Here is a 21357-nt window from a genome sequence, read left to right as displayed (position 1 = left end):
CTAAAGATAGAAGACAACAAAAATATTCACAATACAAGAAAGTGTGAAAGTAAAATTTTAACATTATGATGGAAAATTGGAAATTGGTGCTTCCCTAGGCATGCCTCAGTAGTCATACAACTACTAACCTAACATGAAGAGATGAAGTCAAGAAGGATAAAAAAGTGTTACACAAACTCTATTATCAATACATAATATCTTATATGTGCAAACTACATTTTAAAATAAACAAAACAAAAACCAATACATTTATCACATTAATGTTGTGAAGTCAAGAACTTTCTTACTTAGGGTTGTCATGGTTGCAGACTTTAATCAGCCCCAAACTTCATGTGTTTGCAACCTAACTCATTTTCAGCTCGCAATTCCAAATGGCGACTCCTAAACGCATTCAAAACATTAATCAATTTAAAAAAGCTGGTTAAAAAGTACAAAAAAAACTAAAACTTTTTAACTAGACAAGTATTTAATTACATCAGTATTGAGAAGAGTTGTCTTTCTAGAGTTCATCCATCAAAATTTAGGTAATGTACAATCTAATTTTTTCATTAGCATGATGAAATGATTATTATTTTTTCTCTCTTCCATATGCCAATTAACATGCATTAAAATTATTTTGGTCTAATATTTATATGAAAAGGTAACTTAACTAAAAATCAACAATAATTGCATTAAACATATCCTCTAACTAACAAAAACATTTTTTCCGTTTACATTTTAAATGATAAATTTTATTCTTTCCTTTAATTTTTCAAGACTCTTTTTACATCACTGTATAAAATAAAGGAATAGATAAGTACTCTTTAGTTGGTTTATTTTATAAGCATTATGATGGTAACATCACAGCTCTTGATTATATATATCTTCCACACTCTCATGTATAGCATCAATTATTTGAAGCCGTTGACTAAAGTTTCTACTTTTCTTTTACATCAACCTCGAAAGAGAGAATAACACAAACATATATATAAGACAAAACATTAAATAGCCCAATGTCAAGTTTCTATAAGCGTTCGTGAATGGATGTATCTGCATTATATATATATATATATATATATATATATATATATATATATATATATATATTGCAACCCTAGAGTGAGAACTTTGAACTACCTAGGGCTTTTAAATTGACCCTTTGAAGGAAAAATAAAAAATTCTCCTCATACTACTTGTAAATAACTAATGTAGAGCATTGCCAAAAGGACAATGATATTTTTACACTCTATTAAGATTTTATAATTATTTTATATTTACTATTTTAACCTTTCATTTTTTTTAATTTTATTAACAACAAAAATATGACTTTTTTGATAATCACATAATGGTTAAAAGTAGGTTCTTGTATTATTTTTTAACTCTGCATCCTTATTAATTTACATTGATAATAATCTGCTAATCTAATTCACATTTAAACCAGTCCAATTTTTAACATATCAGACCCCTTCTTGTAAAACCTCTGGAAAATACAAATCAAATCACAAATTATAAAAGGAATTATTAATTAAAATGTAATTATTTGACATATTTTAAGTGTCCAAACAATTAAATTCAATTGCAACTAACATCTAAATGAAAAATAAAAAAATAAATTTAAATAAAAAAGTGCAATCAACACTTAATTATATAGCGATTTTTTTTTTAAAAAAAAACATCAAGTTGTTTTCATCAATAATGTTTGATCTTATTTTTATGAAGTTGACTAGTGTTTTTTCTTCTCCAACTACAACCTCATAATTAATGTGGAATAGTAATTATTGGACTAACATTATTATCCCTATAAATGTAAGATAATTGATTATTTAATAATCAAAATTAATAAATAAATACTTTATTATAAATCATACTATAATTAAATTTTATAATTTTTTTGAAGATATAAGCTTGCTTTTAAATTTACAATGAATACTTTATCACTACAAGAAAATCACTACATAAAAACTAATTTTAGAGATAAAAAAATTATAATGACTAAATTATATATCATTTTAGAAACTAAAAAAATATTGGTTTCTAAATTAGATGAATAGTTTCTAAATTAGTATCTAATTAGCAACCAAGGTTTTTGCTATCAAATTGAGAATCTAAATAATTAATAGTTAAAACCTTGATAGCTAATTAGATATCAATTTAGAAACTATCTATTAATATTAAAAACTAATTTAAAAACCAATAATTCTTTTAGTTTCTAAATCGGTCTCTAATTTAGTAACTATAATAACTAATTATTTTTTTTTCTTCTAAAATTGGTTTTTATTTAATAAGTTGTATAGAGATATGCGGTTATATTATATTATATTATATTATATTATATTATATATATATATATATTATATTATGCATATAATAAATGTTACATGTAATATATAATGGATAGATATTGCGCATTAACCTAACGTATACTTTACAAGTATATTAAATTATGAACATTTTAATTATCTTGTTATTGTTCAATTTTAATAAAATTTGATATGAATATTCTTAAGATATAAAACTATAGTTTAATAGAAGATTCATAAAATTTACTTTTTATATAAATTTATTAACAATATAACATTTAGTAAATATGTACTGGTATAATTTGATACTTGTCATTATATATAATGTAATAAATTTTTTATAAAACGTTTTAATGTATAAATTCTGTTTTAGATTTATGATAAAACCTTATTTTAAAAATTAGTAAATTTCTCCTTTAACCTTGTCTGTTTTTCAATTTTTTTTTTCTATTTTTTTTCGTTTTATTATTATTTATTTTCCGTATATGGTCTATTTTATCAACTGTGACAGTAAAAAAATGTTGCAATTGATAAAATTGAAAATATAAGTTAAAAAAAATAGAATAAAATTTAAAATTTAGAAAACAAAAATATAAATTCAATTAAAAAATAAAATTACTATGTTTAGCTAAGGATTTTTATCTTGTTAATAAAATACATGAGAATGTATTATAAAAATTATAGTTAAATCAATTAAATCATGTAATTAATGACTATATATGATTACTCCTATTTTGTTCTCTTGTAATTTAACATTATCGCAAATATTTTTAATAATTTATATGAAAGGATCAAATTTCTCTAATCGATATAATAAAGTCTTGGCCCACCTCATCGGTGAGAGGAATGGGGATAATGAAAGCAAGATTTTTCCTTCACATGGAAGAAAATCAAGTCACCCAACAGGACCAAAGAAAGTATTTTGTTATACTTTTTTTTTCTTTGTAAAATCATCATATGTTCTCGCAATTTTGGTCCACATATGATTCATAAGATTCATATTTTTTATCAACACTATATATATAAAAGTATAATTACATGAAAGGTAAAGGGGTGATCAGAGAAATTTGAGCAAATATCTCAATATCAATTAAAGAAAGAAATAATAAATTAAACTTCTCATTAAAATTTAATTTAATTCTGTTTCTTAATTTTTCAGAAATTATTTCAACTGATTTTTCCATAAATAAATTTAATATAGTCAACATTTTAACTTTAAAAACTTTGAATAAGAGAGGAAAACTCTTTACGAATTAATCTAAAAAGCACGATTTGAAACTTGTCCTGCAAAAGCTGAAAGTACGTGCTCTTTGTTTTCAGCAATGAGAGTGTTTAGCAATCAAATTGACTTACATATCATGTATGCACATCTGAATATCCATATAGATAACCCGCATTTTGTGCAAGAATCTATGAAGTAAGGAAATTTCAAAGTGTTATGTCATAGATACAGATATATACTGATCTTCTTAGATATTCTCGTTGTGCCTTTTTATTTGACACTCTCAAGTACCCACTGAGTTTCTGTCAATTGTTGTTCACTTGTTGTTAATTAGCCTTCTTTTGAGAGAAAAAAAAATAACACACTGAGGTGAGAGACAATAGAGAGTGAAATAATTATGATTCATACATTTATTTAGTTTCCCAAAAAATCTTCACCCAGAAGGTTTTAGATGATTTTCATCAGATATTTTTACAGAGAAAAATATGTGAATGAAAAATATGAAGTGAAACTATATATAAGATACTAGCCCTCTCGATTAAGTGTTAGTTGGTCAAGTTCATTCCATTTATACATTACAAGATTGAATTTGCTTGATCTGTCAATAGAAAACACATGCAGTTTTCATCCCATTCTGCAGCATAATGGTTTTCACTATCTAATCAACTAGAGAGAAAAGCAACGCAATGAATTTAATTATCACCTTATTGACTGTGTAAGCACAAGCATCTATGGTTATGAAACAAGGATCTGAATTTATTGATGGACTGAAAGTGGGCAAGGTATAAGATGGTTTTATATTTGAGAGGGGGTTGGGGAAGAGAGAATCAAACAATTAATCCAATATCTAATTGTGCACATCTATATTCAGTTTTTGTAGATCTGGAAGTTGAGAACTCATATTTTAATCAAGCCAATATATATAGAACATAATACATACAGTTTAGAAGTAGTGATGAGTATATAAGATTAGCAGACAATCAAAACCAATGCATAATTGCATATGCAAGAGAAAAATGAAGAGAAAAACAGGTTTAAATAATTAAAATCAAAAGTATCCCCAACCCCAAGGAAAGGAAGGACGCAGGGAAACGCGTTACTGTCCCTTGAATCCTGAATGAACACATGCCACCATCCTCTCTTCTTTCTTTCTTTTGCAAGAATCAAGCCGATTCAAATACAATCTTCATAGATTTAGCCAACACAAGAATACAGCAATTCAGCCATCCAGAAAACATGCACATACACAAATATTTATGAAGAAGTAGAAGAGAGAGAAAGCATCAATGAAGTACATACATATATTATATATATATACTACATGCATATTAGTATAACTGTGTGCATAAATAATGATGCAAGGAAGGATGAATTGAAGAAACCTTTTCTAGGGTTGGATGGTAGAACCGGATGAAGATGTTGAGGAGGATGAGAAAGCGAATTAGGGTTTGTGTATGCTTCCATTCAACAGGTGAAGCAGCCACATGATCTGTTTTTACCATTATAGAAGGTAAACTCAGATCATGCTGGCAGCTTCAACTGCTGCAGGTGCACGATAAGAGGGTATACAAATATATAAACCTTCCGGGCCTCGATGGAGTGTAGGAGTTTATAGAATCTTCATCTATACTTATTCTGAGACTATGCATGTATATATATACACATCTTGTGTCGTTCTTCCTGGTCTCTCCAAGGTTGAGGATTGCGTACAGATAAGAGCGATGGGAAGATGGCAAACGTATAGCTAGCAAAAGCATAATAAAAGTATGTGGTTCCTTTTTAATTTTCTGTCTCCCTCTTTTGTACGCTTTTTATTAGGCTACATTTTGGACCATCTCTGGTTCTAAGTAGCTAGTTTTGCTGTTTCCAGTGTCATCTTTTTTGTCTCATATGACCAAGATAGATCACTGTCTTTCTTTCTTTTTTCTTAATTTGTATTTTTGTGTTAGTCTATGCATTTTCTCTTTTTCTTATTTGCGGGGCCTGGGATTTTATTTATTTAATGTATTACAGTATATATATATACTTGATGGAAACCCTATATTTTTGAAATTGTTGATACAGTTATAGTGGTTGAAAAAATGGGATGTAGAGAGCAGTGAGTAATTAAGAAAGAAGTTAGTTTGGTGGAGGAAGGGTCCATTAATCACGGAGTGTGGTGTGGTGATTGTGAATTGGCCATTTTGGTAACTTCACAGTTGAATTAAGGGAGGGGAAGCGAAACCAGAAAGCATTAGAAGATGATGAAAAGTAAAACAAGGAGAAAGATGTATGCATGTGGTCCTATCGTTGAAACGAATTTAATAATATCACGCTCACGCCACCACATGCAGACACTCTAGCGAGAGTTTCCATATGTCTCAACGGGCTTTTACAACTTTTATTGGATGACCCTTCCATGCTTTTTCTTTGCCTCTCTTTTTCTCCTATTGTCTGTGTTGTATGTAAGGTAGGCATCAGTTAGAATGAACCAAATAGAGTATGGGAACAATGAGTATATAGGGGACCATTTTTTGCAATTTGCACGGTTGCTATTCTTTCCTCTAACCTAAGCTTCACACCCCAACATTTTCATAACTTTTCTCTTTCCATCGGATAAAGTGCTATACATCATTAAACTAAATGTTTCTAATTCATAGCCTTTAGCTGCCTACTCCACACAATAATTTCTCTTCTTTTGTTTTCAAAAAACAACAACAACAGATAGAAATAAACAATGTACCAAAGTAATTCTTTAATTCATGTTTTGCAACCGACATCTACATAATTGCAACTTCCTTGCATTTCTATTGGTGCCTTTCTCTTCTTTACGAAAAAGGGACGTGCATAGCTTTTCCCTTAAACTTTCTACCTAAACTTCCACTCACCCATCATAATTCTCAACTTAATCTCTAAATTAAACATCATATATCAGAAATGATGATAAATTAGGTGAGCTAAAACATTTGGGCCTGTGTTTGACTTGGGAGGTTCTTATTTCCCTTTCCTTCGATTCTTTCTTCTTAGATTCATGTGGGCAGAGAATAATACTCTTGAGATGAAAGCAAGCTGATTCGATACACACGCGAACACACTTTTTCTTCTTTTTTTCTAACAACCAACTACATATATATATATAGGATGGAGGCAATCAGAAGGAGAAAGAGAAAGATTGGTGTAAAATTGTTGGGAAAGGGTTTTAGTGGGTTAGTAAAGTTGAGCACTTTGGGATGATGAATTGTGATGGTGTAGTGAGTTGAGGCAGGCTTAGGATATAGGAAAAAAGTGGTTGTTAATTTTGTGAACCCAAGAAAAGAAAAGGAGTTTGCAGAGTAGAATCCCGTTTTTACTTGTCCTAGATATATGATGAATTGGTCTCCATAAAGTGATAATTATCAGAGACTGAACCCAATGTTGAGCACATGGTGGTAGAATTATAAACAAGAGGTTTGGAGAAGGTGAAACGCTGGCATGATGAGAAGGGTGAGGTTTGGTTGTGATTAAACTATTTCCCCAAAACTAGTATTCGCCCCCAACACCAAATTGTCCCGCCAAGGAAGATTAAGCATTTTCAACTGAGACAAACAAACAGAGTAATGTGCTACCCAGTCCACTGCGACCACCCTAAGGCCTATGGTAGTTGCATTACATGTTTTTTAGTTTTTCAACTTTTCCATTACTTTTATTCTTCCTTTTCTACATCAAAATATTCACTACACTACGTAAACAATTTTTTATGTCTAATCAAAATATTCATCTACCTTCTTTTAATAATTATCTTCAAATTTACCACATTTTTAACCTCCCTTTCATAGTCTTTTGGCAATTCCTTATTTCTTACTTTAATATTCTTATGTTAACATATAATTTAAACAAACAAGACAAGTGTGAATACACACTTAGAATCTTAATCGTCATTTTAGTCCACAAATATTTATAATTAGATGAGGTTGTGGGTAAAAGTTATAAAGATTCTTTTCTTCTCATTTTGTACCTCTAAAGTGTTTGACTCCAACATGTTCTATAGTTATCAAATGAATAAAAGTCCCACATTAATGAAAATTATTTTTTTATTAATTTAAGTCTTACTTAAGATGATTTGTTTCTCTCCTTATTCAGGTTAGATTCTTCTTTATTTTAAGATATTTATAACTTGATTATCTTTTTTATGGTATTTGCTAACATTTTGTTTTATATTTAATATTTTGTTATATATGTTTAACATCTTTTTATTTATTTTTTATGTTTAACATCATTGTTTAATTTTTAGCATTTTTAATATGAAAATATGATTTACATATATTTTTAATATGTTTTTATTTTGGTTAAAGTAGATGATTGATAATTTGTATCTGATTTGATGTTTGAAGATAATTTACATAAAACTTAAATAACTTTTTTGGAGATTGGTACTATTTTTTTATATAAAATGTGGAGTTAAAGTATTCATATACTAATTATAGATGTATTCACGAACACAAATCATTTTATATAATTCTTATTTTATTATCCATTTGACAACAATTTCTAAAAGTAATTAGTCAAACACTTTAACAATAATTTAGTGTAGTGTACACTAAATAGTTATTTTTATATATACAAATAAAGTTTAATCATAAAATAAAACTCTTGAATAATTAAAACTTATTTTAACCATCCTTTTAATAAAATTGGCATAATAATTTATAACATCAATACATAGGCTACACACTATCTTCTTTCGTTGTATTTGAAAAAAATATCATGTATAGTGTCATACTATCTTATTCAACATAAGATATCCAACTTAAAACACTAAAAAAATATTATTAAAAAAGCACACATGAATATATATATTTTAAAATTATACATAATTTTACTTTTAACTGTGAATAAAAATATGCAGTGTCAATTTTAATCTAAAAGATTTATTTTGTTAATAATATTTTTATATTGATGAAAAGAGTAAAATAAATATTTTGAAAGTTTCATATAATACCTTCTTGTAATAAACTCCCATCCACAAATGCAGTTTGAAAACCATTTTATTTTCAAAGATTTTAATAAATTAAGGTTTCAAAGAGCATTAAAACAATGGGGGGAAAATTTATACAAGTTAGTCTGTGTATGCACTGAGAAATCTCTTGGCCTGAAATTATTGCAAGCCATTATGGTATTTGATCAAAGGGGGCCTTAAATTGCTGAACATCCGCTGACATAGCGTTTCCTCACTTACATTTTTCTACTTCTAACATTCTTGGTTGTTGCTTCAATTCAATAAAAGTTAATGCCTATTTATTAACTTAGACACCTATCAAAACTCACAATAAAATCATAACGTTCTCCTGAAAATACTACTTTTAAGTTACTAAGACAGAAATTTATATGATCTAGAGAAATTGGGAATAGAAACATATATAATTGAAAGATAAGTACAATAACAGAAGCAACCTCCAATCATGATTATGAGACTCTTTAATGTCTTCTTCTCCTTCATTGTCAACCAGCAGCATAGGAGAACAGTCTATAAAAGAGAAATAGAACTATAAGAAAATAATGACCCTCACAACAACTCATCATTCCACCTGTTCCAGGCATGTTTTATGGAAGATTGGCCACAATAATATGTACACACTTATTATTTCATAATTAGCAAATTTATACTACCAAATACTTTGGTACTTTTTATTTGATATGCTAAGAAGATGAAAACAATCAAAACATTAGTGGAATAATAATGATCTTTTCCCTTTATTGCATTTGTTTTTTCTTTACTCTGCAGTAGTATTTTTGATGTAGCAAACAGTCTCTCTGTTTAATTATGTATGTTTCACATAACTTGATTTTACGGGTTAAAATGATGACATTTCCTTTGCGAATACAAAACAACAGGTCAAGGATGAAGAAAGATAAAGAGAAGGAAAAGAAAACAGTTATAATTTCACCACACTTTCAATCAATTTTACTTCTCTGGCTTTGTCGCCTAATCAATTCTGTCTTTTTATCGTAAGAACTAAATTGCCTAATAGTTTATATGATATGAAAGAAGTAGTTCTAGGAATTGTAGAAACTGGAAGAACTAAACGTACTAGGGAATGTTGAAGAAAAAGAGATTTTCATTGATTCAGAGCAACAGGGAAGAGTGTTTACACAATTGAAAGAATATTATTCATACACACGTGACTCACAGCTCACAGCTCACCCATATCGTTATAATTTAAGACATATTTTCTCATTATTTCAATTTTAATAATCAATTTGACGAATTTTAAAAGCGAAATTGATTGGTAATTCACTTTTGTCACATTCATTAATTTTAAATTCAACTTAATGAGCACGCGGTGGGTGATGCTGTGGGAGTAATAAAAAAAAAAACTATAGATGAGCTAAGAGGGAATGATGGTTGAAGAGCAAAAATGGATATCCCTCGCGTGAAACTTGGAACCCAAGGCCTCCAGGTATGTTGGCATATGAAACATAGTTGTGATGTGAATATAATTTTGTGATCTTCAGTTGTTGATCCACATGTTTTTTATTTTGATTTTATTGTATGTTTCATAGGTTTCCAAGTTAGGATTTGGTTGTGCGGGGCTCAGCGGAGTGTTTGAAGGCCCTGTTCCTGACGAGGTTGTCATCTCTCTATTCAAGGAAGCATTCAGCAAGGGAATCACATTCTCTGATACATCTGATTTTTACGGTCCCCACACTAATGAAGTTTCGGTAGGAAAGGTATATGTTGTATTGTATTAGTGTTAGGGTGAGTATTGATGGGAAAGTGAATAATAAAGTATTGGTTGATTCTGAGGCACTGAAGGAGTAGTTGCCACGAGATGAAGTTCAGCTTGCAACAAAGTTTGGAGTTGTGAAAGTTGAGTCAAACAATGCCATAGTGAGAGGTGATCCTGAATATGTTAGGTCATGTTGTGAGGTAGCCTGCGCCGTCTTGGTGTGGAATATATTGATCTCTATTCATACATCAGTGCCTATTGAGGAAACTGTAAGTGGTACAATCACTCAAACATTGGTGACTATATACGTCGTTTTAAGGTTTTGTTTGGTGTTGAACGAGGTTGGTATTGGTTTGGTTTGGTTTGTGAGTGAATGAATAGATGGGAGAGCTTAAAAAGCTGGTTGAAGGGAAAAGTTAAATACATAGGACTGTCGGAAGCTAGTCCAGACACAATTAGGAGGGCACATGCTGTTCATCCAATTACTGCTCTGCAAATGGAGTGGTCCCTTTGGTCTCGAGAAATTGAAGATGAACTTCTTCCACTCTGCAGGCATGTGTTCTTTTCTTTACACTTTCCTTACAATTTCGATCTTTAACAACTTCTGCCAAATTAAAAGGTCAAGCTTATGAATTGAATCATGTAATATGCTGTGTGTATTTATTTATATTTTGAAAAAAGTATAACATATGGTTGGAGAGCTTATAAGAAGAGCAACCAAAAAGGTTTTACATTAATGATAACAACTAGTCAAATAAATGTACCCCTCTGTTATATATTCTTCATTAAAATCTTATATACTACTTGAATTTCCAAAACATATTAAAATGAAATTTTGACTAATATTTCATACGACGATATAGTATGGGTCACACTTTTGAAAATGCTGTGTTATTTTTAATGTTGCTGATAACTATATGGTTCACCAACACCTTTTTTTCATCAGACAGTCCAGCCAAGGTTTCAGGGGCAGAATTTCGACAAGAACAAGACCTTTTATTTCAGGATAGAAAAGTTGGCAGAGAAGCATGGTTGCACAACTGCTCAACTTCTCTTGCATGCTTCTTCATCAAGGGGACGATGTGGTTTCCATCCCTGGTGAATGTTTTTTCCATTTCATTATCTTCAAATAAATATATATATATATATATGGAAAAAGATGATTCGGTACCAATGAGCCATATACATTTTATATAAGAAAGTCAAAATACCATTTCGAACCCAAAATCTAAAGTTATTGTGTATGAGTCTTATTTCTTATATATTACTCTTCAAACACCGATATTTTCAAAAGACACGAACATAAAAAAAAATATTGATAAAAAAAATTTAACTATACAACCAAGAAAAAAAAATTAGAGACGTACAATTTCAGCAGCATAATCATCTTGAGGTTGCTATCCCACAAATAACATATACAAATACACAATGACAGTTGCTATCATGAGAATTACAGTTTTTATATGTAAAAAAAATGAAACAAAGCAAATGAATTGTGAATATAATAATGTTCATACATTAGATGTGTGATATAGCATCATGTTTTAAAGATTTCAAATTCTTTATTGTAAACCATATTGGTAGTTGACGTTATTTGTTGTCCATATTGATAAAAAAACACATTTTCAATTTTTTTTAGATTTCACTCGAGAAATAACAAGTGTGTATGTGAATTTAAATCAATAGTGTCTAAGTTATGATCTCTAAATCTCTTTTCCTCGTATACACTCTTTCAATTATTTACCTATACTAAAATAGCATCATTTCAAACACCTATATTTTCAAAGGGCACAAACATGAAAAAAAAAATTCATACCAAGAACAAAGTTTGACTATACTACCAAGAAAATAAATTAAAAATCTGCAAGCTCAGCAACATAATCATATTGAGCCTGTTGTTCCACAAATAACATATACTGGTACACAATCACATTTACTATAATGAGAGTCGCGTTTTTTTATATATAAAAAAAAATTGAAACAAATAAAATGAATTGAAAATATAATAATATACATACCACATATGTGTGATGCAAGATCATATTTTAAAGATTTTCAAATACTTCCTTGTAAACTACATTAGTAGTTGAGGTAGTTTGTTGTCCGTCTTTATCCAAAATTAAGATTTTCAAACCTTTTTTAGATTTTCCTCGAGAAACAACAACATATTACATATAACTCTCCATGTGTGAATACAAGTCTTGGAAGATAAAGTCTAACTTTGGAAAGTGTTTCACCTTGACTTTTATTTGTAGTCATTGCAAAGCACAAGGATATTGAAAATTGTCTTTATTGAAACTTGAAAGACAATCCTGAATCTGAAGGAATCAAGTCCATTCTAAGAATGAATATTTTATTACCAAATTTTTTATATGTAATCACTGTAGCACCAATAACATTATTCCCTAATTCGTTAACTTGTAATCGTGTGTCATTACATAGTCCATTAACTTGATCAATATTTTTTAAAAGTATTATTGGAACACCAGTTTTGAGTTTTAGGCAATGATTAGGATTCATCCTATAAGGCAAATAACTCGATTTTTATATAAGTATGACATTCCATAATTTAGGATTGGTATTCATTGTAAATTTTAAATAATTTAGGAATTTTATTTATTGTAAATTTTTATTTAAGTATGACATTCAATAATTTAGTATTTGTATTTATTTATAATTTTAAATAATTTAGGTATTTTATTTATTACAAATTTTTATTGAAGTATTACATTTAATAATTTAAGATTTTATTTGTTTAGAATTTTAAATAATTTAGGAAGTTTTTTATTGCAATTTTTTTATTTAATTATGACATTAAATAATTTAGGATTTGAATTTATTTAGAATTTAGAATAATTTAGGAATTTAATTTATTTAAAATTTTATTTGTGTAAAATATTAAATCATTTAGATTTTGTATTTATTTAGGATTTTAAAAAATTTAGAAATATTATTTAATTTAGAATATTAATTAAGTAGAAAATAAATTAATTTAAGATGTGTATTTATTTAGAACTTTGAAAAAACATAGAAATTTAATTAATTTAGAATTTTATTTAACAAGGACATTAAATAATTTAGGAATTTTATTTATTTTCAATTTTCATTTAAGAATGACATTAAATATTTTTGAACTTATATTTATTTAGGATTTTGAAAAAAAATTAAAATTACATTTATTTTAGGTTTTTATTTAAGTAGGAAATAAAATAATTTAAGATTTTGTATTTATTTAGGATTTTGAAAAACTTAGAAATTTTTTTATGTTAGATTTTTATTTAAGTATAACATAAAGTAAGTAAGGATTTGTGTTTATTTAGGATTTTGAATAATTTATAAATTTTATTTATTTCAAATTTTTATTTAAATAGAACATTAAATTAAATAGTTTAGAATTTGTAATTATAGAGATTTTGAATAATTTAAATTTTTTATTTAAAATTTAAGTGGGATATTAAGTAATTTAGGATTTATATTTGTTTAGAATTTTGAATAATTTAAAAATAATTTGAGTGCATTAAGTCGAACAATATCTTGAATAATTTGAGTTAAAAAAACATGGAATTATGAAAGCTTTATGTGTTATGAATAAATAAATATACATTTAAAAAAAAAAAAAAAAAAACTAGATTGCCTTTGAATTATTTAGGCTTGGATAGAGAATTTCGAGTGGGGAATTCAACTTATGAGAGATTCCAAATTATCATGTATATCACAATGGTTTGATTTTATATCAAATTCAAATAATTTTAGAAATGAAGATTTTATACAAGATTCTTCTAAATAGTTCAAAATTTTGCTAAATACTTATTAACTTTTTATCGCTTCTTCTAAATACACTCTTCAATGAAATTATACAAAAATAAGTCTTGTTCTTTAAAAGAGACCAACGAATCTTCTTCTATATAATATATTACCTCTTTAAAATATAATTAAAATTAAAATATTGCTCTTCTAAATGTAATTAGCTTCAAAATATTGTTTTTTTGAAAAAAATATATCAAGTGTTTAGTACAACAGTAATGTGATCTCATAACTTACAAATTAAGTGAATTGTTCAGAGAATGCAAGTTTCCGGACATATATCTTTGCCTGATATTTTTTTAACAATCTACATAAATATATGACTTCACAATCCAAAATATTAATACTTTAGTTTTTTATTTCTTAAACCTAAAATGTTAGTACATATTATTAAGAAGTTTCGGATTAACGAACTAACTTTTAAATATTAAATTATGAAGGTTAGCAAAACACAGTTACAAGCAACACATTTTGTATTGAGATATATAAGCTTAGTGCAGTTTCTAAGCTATTTTGATTTTGTCAAGAACAGTGACAGCACAAATTTGGCGACAAGTTATAGAAAAAATACTGACTGAAAACTGATATTGCAAAATGAATCACATGCTAGGACAGTCATAAGTATTGATAATAGGCCATACAACCCAGCTACTGTTCATTACTCTTCCCTTATTTGAAGTGCTTTCGATATTATAGAATAATGGTGGTACAGGGGAAAACAGAAAACACAGACAAGATCCTGTTTGGTGCAGGAGAGGTGAAAATTTAAATGACTGATTTGGATACCACCTTCAACACTGTTTAGCCCCTTCCAGATCCAGTCGTTCAAGGCAATTCTAACCTCGACGAAGGTTACATCTTTCAAAGACATAACAAATAACCATGCAGCTTGAAATGTTGCTTCCAAATACAAATTGTCACAATCATAGAGATATAGTTTGCATCAGTTTTATTTTAAATGAGTTAGACATTTGAAGTCATAAACCATCATTCACGAAGTTACACAACATTTCGAATCAAAATTTCTAAGGGAGGATTGGGAGAAAAATTGAATCTCCTCTTCCGGGAGTTAATGATCCTCAATCTTCTTCAAACCCTTCATGTCGGTTGTTTCAACGCTGCATTGAAAGTAAAATATCAGAAATTAATGTATCAATACTTTTAAATAGCCAGAATACAAGCCCTTGAGATGTGGATAAGACTGCAAACTAGAAAATTAGCACAAATGAGCCTGTTTTATTGGTCGTTTTTCAACCACCAACAACCCATTTTTCCTTTTCCCGAGGAAAAATGGTATAATCCACATTCAAGTCAATTCAGTGTCGATTCCAAAATCACAAATGCTTCTAACACAGCATCACAAAAGTAATTTGTTAGATAAAAAACTTTCTACTAAAAGTAAATTAATATCTGGATCAAGTTGAGTTCTTATTGTTTCTTTTGCAAGAAACCACTTAATAATGAAGATGTAATATAAGAGATGGATGTAAAATGAATAAAAAGAGAAATCACAATCAAATTAGGGGAACAAGCAAATAAAACAATTAGTAAGGAATTTGGTAGTTATGTACTAATAACAGAGGAAACTAAAAGTTGTAGATGAGAAAGGATGGGGGTAATCGAACTTGATAGATGGTTTATAACTTACGTTGAACCATGCAGCACAATCTTCTGAACTTTTGTGATCTCTGAACCTGTTTGGTTGTCCTCGATAAAAATTGTCAAGCTGATCAAGAAATTAATATAAATTAGCAGGCTATTCCCGTCAATTAGATTATATTAAACAAGAGGCACCTCTCAAAACGAAGGAATCCAGGAAAATAGCATACCTACGAACATTTTGGAATTTGACGTACTTTAAAACTACTGGTTTCCCCTGTCAGAGAACAATGGAATAATCTTTATGTTAATTATCCATACACGTGAGGGAAAAGAAATCTTCAAATTGCTTCAGTGCAAACATCGTGAACTTAGAAAGAGTTGCAGAATAACTACCTTAAGGTTTTCTTCCGACAAATTTGCCACATCACTTGGTGGAAAATCATTGACATTACTGTCGTTAACAAATAATCAGCAACTAATTGAATCACATGACAAAAGTGCTATGACACAGAGATTTGCCAAAACTATACCTAAATCCCATATGCTCCTTGTTAGAAAATAGCTTCACTGTCTTGGGGCCTAAATGACGACAATGCAATCCAATTATAACCACGACAGCATTAAAAAAAAAGGCGCAGTAGCAAAATCAGTGAAAATCATATATAAAAGCTGAATAATCATCACGAGCATCTCTCAATTCAGAAAATAAACTAAAAGTTCCCAAACAGAAGGACAGATATACAAGAACGTCTTATTGTGCAACATTTAACATCTCAGCCAACATGAATTAACTAAATCTAATTCATCAAGCACCGGCGGAAAACATATTTCAGGGTCCTCATATTTGAGAAAAAGTTTTAGGGTCCAAGTCTTCCATTCAATGAATGACGTAGTTTAAGTTTATGAACGTGTTACCTTCATCTTCAGGACCCTTGATAACAAAGGAATAGAGTTTAATAACTTGTGTGAAAGGAATATAGAGCAAAAGCTGTTCATCTGCATCACTCTCCAGATGCAAACCCTCGTCTTCTCTGTAACCCTGTTTATTAACAAACACAGTAAGATAACACAGCTAACCCAAGAACCCTTCTTATCACTAACAAGTTCCCTTTTGAAAAAAGCACAAAACTTGCATATGAAAGACATGAAAAGAAATAAATTGAAAAGAATAAAGAATTGAGCAAGAGGTTTAGGGGGAGAAAGAGAAGAAAGGAAACCTAACGAACCTGTTTGATAGCATTGGAGACAGAGTGGGTGGAGCTTTGATTGAGACATTCAACCCCAGACCAGTCTATGAAGTCTAAGAGATCAACCTAATCAAGAAGAAAAAAAACGAAATGAAAAGATCAGAACGTGATTCCTCTGAACGAATCGAAAAGAATGGTGATAGAGTTTGAATCTTACTTGACCCTTTGGAATAGCGCTGGCTGATTCCCCAGACATTGCTGATACGGTTTTTGCGAGAGAAAGAAAGAGAAAGAGAAAGACGGAGAGAGAGAGAGACAGAGAGGAATCAAATATCAATGGCCATAAGCAAACCCAGCTCCGAATAAGGGTACACTGGAACCTCGCAGTTTGTAATGATAAATTAATTAATTAATTAACTAATAATCGTTTAATACAAGTGAAAGCACATAAAAAAAAAAGGGAAGAAAGAAATAAAAATTAAAAATTCTTCGTGAGTAATAAAAAATAAGAAGTAAAATTTTATTTTCTTCTCCAAAAAAAAATTAGACGTAACCGTCTCTAAAGAAAAAAAATTTAAAATCTTCTTCTCTAAATAAATATATTTTAATTAATAAAAATATAAAAATCCGTTAGGTAGGATTCCATCATTTTCTCATCAAATAACAAAAAAATAAAAAATAAATACGAGTTTTATGTTTTTTAAATTAAATTAAATTCATTTAGACACTTAAATAAGATATAAAAGGAAAATAAAAATGCGTGAGTACAGTGTATCTAAATTCCAGTAGTTTGGTCTATCTAAACTAAATAAAACGTATAACAAACAAACTACATTAGAATTAGTATTTCACTATTCATATTACTTAACAAATATAATTTGTGAGGGTCAATAAACGAATTTCAGATTTTAACTGTAAGAGAGACTACTTATATCTCTACCATTGCTGATGTGTTAATAGACTCTTGTTACTTCCTTCAAGTCTTTTTATTAGTGCTTGATCGGTGAATTTGAAAAAGATATTCTGACACTTAAGTAAGTGCTGATGTGCTGATAGACTCTTGTTACTTCCTTCAAGTCTTTTTATTAGTGCTCGATCGGTGAATTTGAAAAAGATATTCTGACACTTAAGTAAGTACTCTGTATAAAAAGTGTATATTGTAAAACTGATTAGAACGTACCTTACATATCTGTAAAAGTTTATTTATAATGTTTAGTCATAATTAACCAAATATCAATTGCTAATTGATTTATAGCATGATATCTGATTTATAGGAAGGTATATTGGTATATTAATATATTGCTAGACTAGTACTTTGGTATATTGATGTTGCCTGAATTTTTTAATTTGTTAGGATATAATAATAATTTGTAGAAAATTTTTACAATTATCATTGTTGTCCTTTATTGAGCGTCTTTAATATATATTAATGCGATCTGGATCGAGTGACATGATTTGTCCGATACCGACCGGTACAATAATGATTTAAACAAAAAATATAAAACAAAAAATTAGAAATCAGATTTCTGACTTATTTTATATTTTAAAAATTCATTTTATTTTGTTTAGTTTAATGTTTGTGTACTGTTAAATTTTAATTTTAACATAAGTTTAAGGTTTAAATTGCGAGACTAACGTAGTATTTTAAAGAAATTTTTAATGCTGTAAAAAAGGATTATTTTTAGTTTGAAATTCTATTGGTGAGGATCGCACGATCGATATAACATCTTGAACTTCAACGTTGGGCCGACCGAATGTAGTCGAGATACACGTCTATCAGCTGACTAATAGCTTAGGTCTAATTACGCTCAATCAATGTCAGCAAAGTTAATCCGTGATTAGGAGTTAGGTAATTCAACCCTAAGCACAGTCCAACCCCTTAATCTTACCCAATAAGGAAAGTCCACCACAGGTAATATAAATAGCGTATATTCCAAGAATCAGAGTGTCTTCTGCAGGTACTTCATTCGATGTTTGCGAGAAGACCAAGAACCGAAGGTATGAAGGAAAGGAACAAGTTAAGGAGGAAATTGAAGAGCAATACGACCGACAGGAAAAAAAAAAAACAAATCTTCTCAATAGTTTTCTAAACCCTAACCCAAGAACAAAATTATAAAGTGTTTTATAGTTTTAGAGAGTTAAATAGTATTTTATTCCTGTAACAAATAAATAAATAAATTATTAGAATTTTTTTATCCGGATCCAAACGACGACATTTATTTCCTTACAGGATTTCTGATAAAAGCTCGGAAGAGAAATATTTCTTTAGCTTAATTTAAGTTTTAATTCCTATATGTTAGAAATTTTGCAATTTTAATGTCTAATTTTTTCCATAATTTGGTTATTTAATTTATAATTTTTTATAAACTTTTGTTAAAAATCATATATAATATATAACTGAATGTAAAATTTATTTTAAAACTGATTTTGTAAAATTGAGTTAAATAAAGTTCATCTAAATAAGTATATTAGTTGAAGAACGGTAATAATTTTATGTTTAAACTTTTGACATAATTATAAGATTTTATCAAATACGAAAGGGTTAATCAGGTTCAGCAGTGAGAAAAAGTAACCGAGGTTAGAAATGGTAGAGATATATTATTAATTTATGAAAACAAGAATATAGTAACACTACAGTGTACAATCTGTATAAAATCCAGTGACAGTGGAGATTAGGTAGTTTATAGAAGCTCTAAAGTTCAAATATCTTCACTCCATTTATTGTACAAAAAACAAATGTATCTCTATACAGTATAGCATAAAATAGTCATCACACTCCAATCACTGATGAACAACAATGAAATCAATTATTGTTTCAGTCTTAGCTCCACATAACCATACCCGTGGACATCAACACCATAATCATCCAATGGAACCTTCCTCTGAACACTGAGCTTGAGCTATCTGAGCCAAACATACCAAAACAAACATAACTTCAGAATTCACATTCATATCTTGAAACAAACTTCTCTCTTTTTTTCTTTTCAATTTTAAATACTAATAATACTGTTTCACCAAATAAACTCATGTGCTTATTGTTCTTCTTTACGACACCACTTGCAAATTCAACACTAATAACAAGATATCTGTAAGAATCTCACCTTGATTGCCACTACCAGAGGTTGAATCTGCAACTTTTATTCCGAGCTTTGAACAATCAGATCCAAGAGTACCTTGAAAATAGAAGCATAAAACAATATTTTTCTCCTTAATGAATACTTTTGTTTTTGCTAACATTCGTCATCATCGTACAAAATAAATGGTTTTGAATCCTTACATTCACTGTAACACGGAAAAACGGATATGTTGAGAAGATTATAGTAATTGGGGCTGCATTCACATGCGTGTGTATGTGTCCTGTTCTGCGTGCATTTGCCTTCCCCACAGTACGCCCAATAGCAAGCTATCATATATTTTTAGTTGCATAGAACATTAGCAGAGAAAGAGTACCATGTTATAATTCATTAATGGCATGAGTTTTTCTTACGATTAAAAGCTGATAAGTTGTGTGGAAAACTCTTCTCTGGAACTGGTGGTGGTGCTGGTTGACAACCATAGTTCAAGCTACCTGCACAAGATATATACAATCGATTTTCATTAAATTAGTTTTTAAGCGTTACCTTTGTAAATTACTTAGAGTGGAAGTAACAGAGAAAAGAATTACATTGGGGAATGACACATGGAAGAAAGCTAGTGGCATATTCATCATCCTCATCTTGGGTTCTCTTCCAGCCAGATTCACATTCACAAATGAAGTTTAATGGGTAACTTGTGTTTACTACGCACCTTCCTTTCCCACATTCCACTTCTTCACAAACCTTATCTGCAATATTTCATATCACAGTTAAAGTCAAAATACACTTATTTGCCACCACTTTGTAGACTTTCATTTTTCATGCATTAGACAAATAGATAAATAGATAAAATAGAATAAGATGTTGTAGAAGAGAGAGATGAGTTATGCACCAAAGAAAGTGGTGTTATTATCCCCTTTAGCAGACATGGGAAACAGCACAATGAGAAGCATGGCCATGATGCCCAATAACCCTGAGGAACCCATTTGTTTGGTATATAATATAAGCAATAACAGAGAGAAGAAGAATACAAGTTAGAAGGTGTATGATGGAAGGAGGAATTGGGTTTGGTTCTTATATATACAGTAAGAACTAAGAAGCCATATTTGTCACAGTAATGTATATTATATACTCATTGTCTTTCTTATGCGTAGAGACATTGACTTTTGGGGTAGAAAATTGTGGCAAATACCTATCTCACGTTCCATTCACGACGCAAAACAATATAGTAATAATTTTTTCGCCAAATTTCTTCTCCCACTACCCATATTTGAAGAAATTTTAAGTGTTTTTTTCCTCTAGAAGAGTGGAAAGTAAGCAAAGGAAACTTTGTTTCAACTAAAAAATGCTGCATGAGTCCTTGTACTTCTATATCTATTCTCTATAGTTTATATATGTAAGAAATATTCAATTCCAAAGTTTGGACAAGTGTCAAATCTTACCAAAAGAATTGTTCTTAGTCACAAAGGAATTTTAGAAAATTGTCATCATTCAATAATATAT

General features: G+C 29.2%; 2 protein-coding genes, 1 long non-coding RNA gene and 1 pseudogene across 3 annotated transcripts; 1 reads left to right on the top strand and 3 right to left on the bottom strand.

Annotated features, from left to right (window-relative positions):
- Positions 1 to 4403: 4403 nt before the first annotated feature.
- On the bottom strand, positions 4404 to 7014 carry LOC137829913 (uncharacterized). The gene is made up of 2 exons (XR_011084110.1): positions 4884 to 7014; positions 4404 to 4685 (listed from the first exon to the last, which is right to left on the bottom strand). It is a non-coding gene; the product is annotated as an uncharacterized lncRNA (long non-coding RNA).
- Positions 7015 to 9767: 2753 nt separating this feature from the next.
- On the top strand, positions 9768 to 11414 carry LOC137829911 (probable aldo-keto reductase 1; annotated as a pseudogene).
- Positions 11415 to 14578: 3164 nt separating this feature from the next.
- On the bottom strand, positions 14579 to 17167 carry LOC137829912 (PITH domain-containing protein At3g04780). Its single transcript, XM_068636936.1, has 8 exons — positions 16998 to 17167; positions 16820 to 16906; positions 16509 to 16632; positions 16124 to 16172; positions 15987 to 16044; positions 15821 to 15867; positions 15640 to 15717; positions 14579 to 15109 (listed from the first exon to the last, which is right to left on the bottom strand). The coding sequence occupies exons 1-8, from the start codon at positions 17034 to 17036 to the stop codon at positions 15061 to 15063; spliced, it is 531 nt and encodes a 176-aa protein (XP_068493037.1). The 5' UTR covers positions 17037 to 17167; the 3' UTR covers positions 14579 to 15060.
- A 2191-nt stretch (positions 17168 to 19358) lies between these two features.
- Positions 19359 to 20948, bottom strand: LOC137828127 (uncharacterized). The gene is made up of 6 exons (XM_068634576.1): positions 20747 to 20948; positions 20445 to 20603; positions 20268 to 20348; positions 20058 to 20183; positions 19882 to 19953; positions 19359 to 19684 (listed from the first exon to the last, which is right to left on the bottom strand). The coding sequence occupies exons 1-6, from the start codon at positions 20838 to 20840 to the stop codon at positions 19602 to 19604; spliced, it is 615 nt and encodes a 204-aa protein (XP_068490677.1). The 5' UTR covers positions 20841 to 20948; the 3' UTR covers positions 19359 to 19601.
- Positions 20949 to 21357: the final 409 nt, after the last annotated feature.

Source organism: Phaseolus vulgaris, chromosome 7 (genome assembly GCF_000499845.2).
Source record: "Phaseolus vulgaris cultivar G19833 chromosome 7, P. vulgaris v2.0, whole genome shotgun sequence".
Classification (NCBI taxonomy): Eukaryota; Viridiplantae; Streptophyta; class Magnoliopsida; order Fabales; family Fabaceae; genus Phaseolus; species Phaseolus vulgaris.
This window is presented reverse-complemented; position numbering and strand designations above follow the sequence as displayed.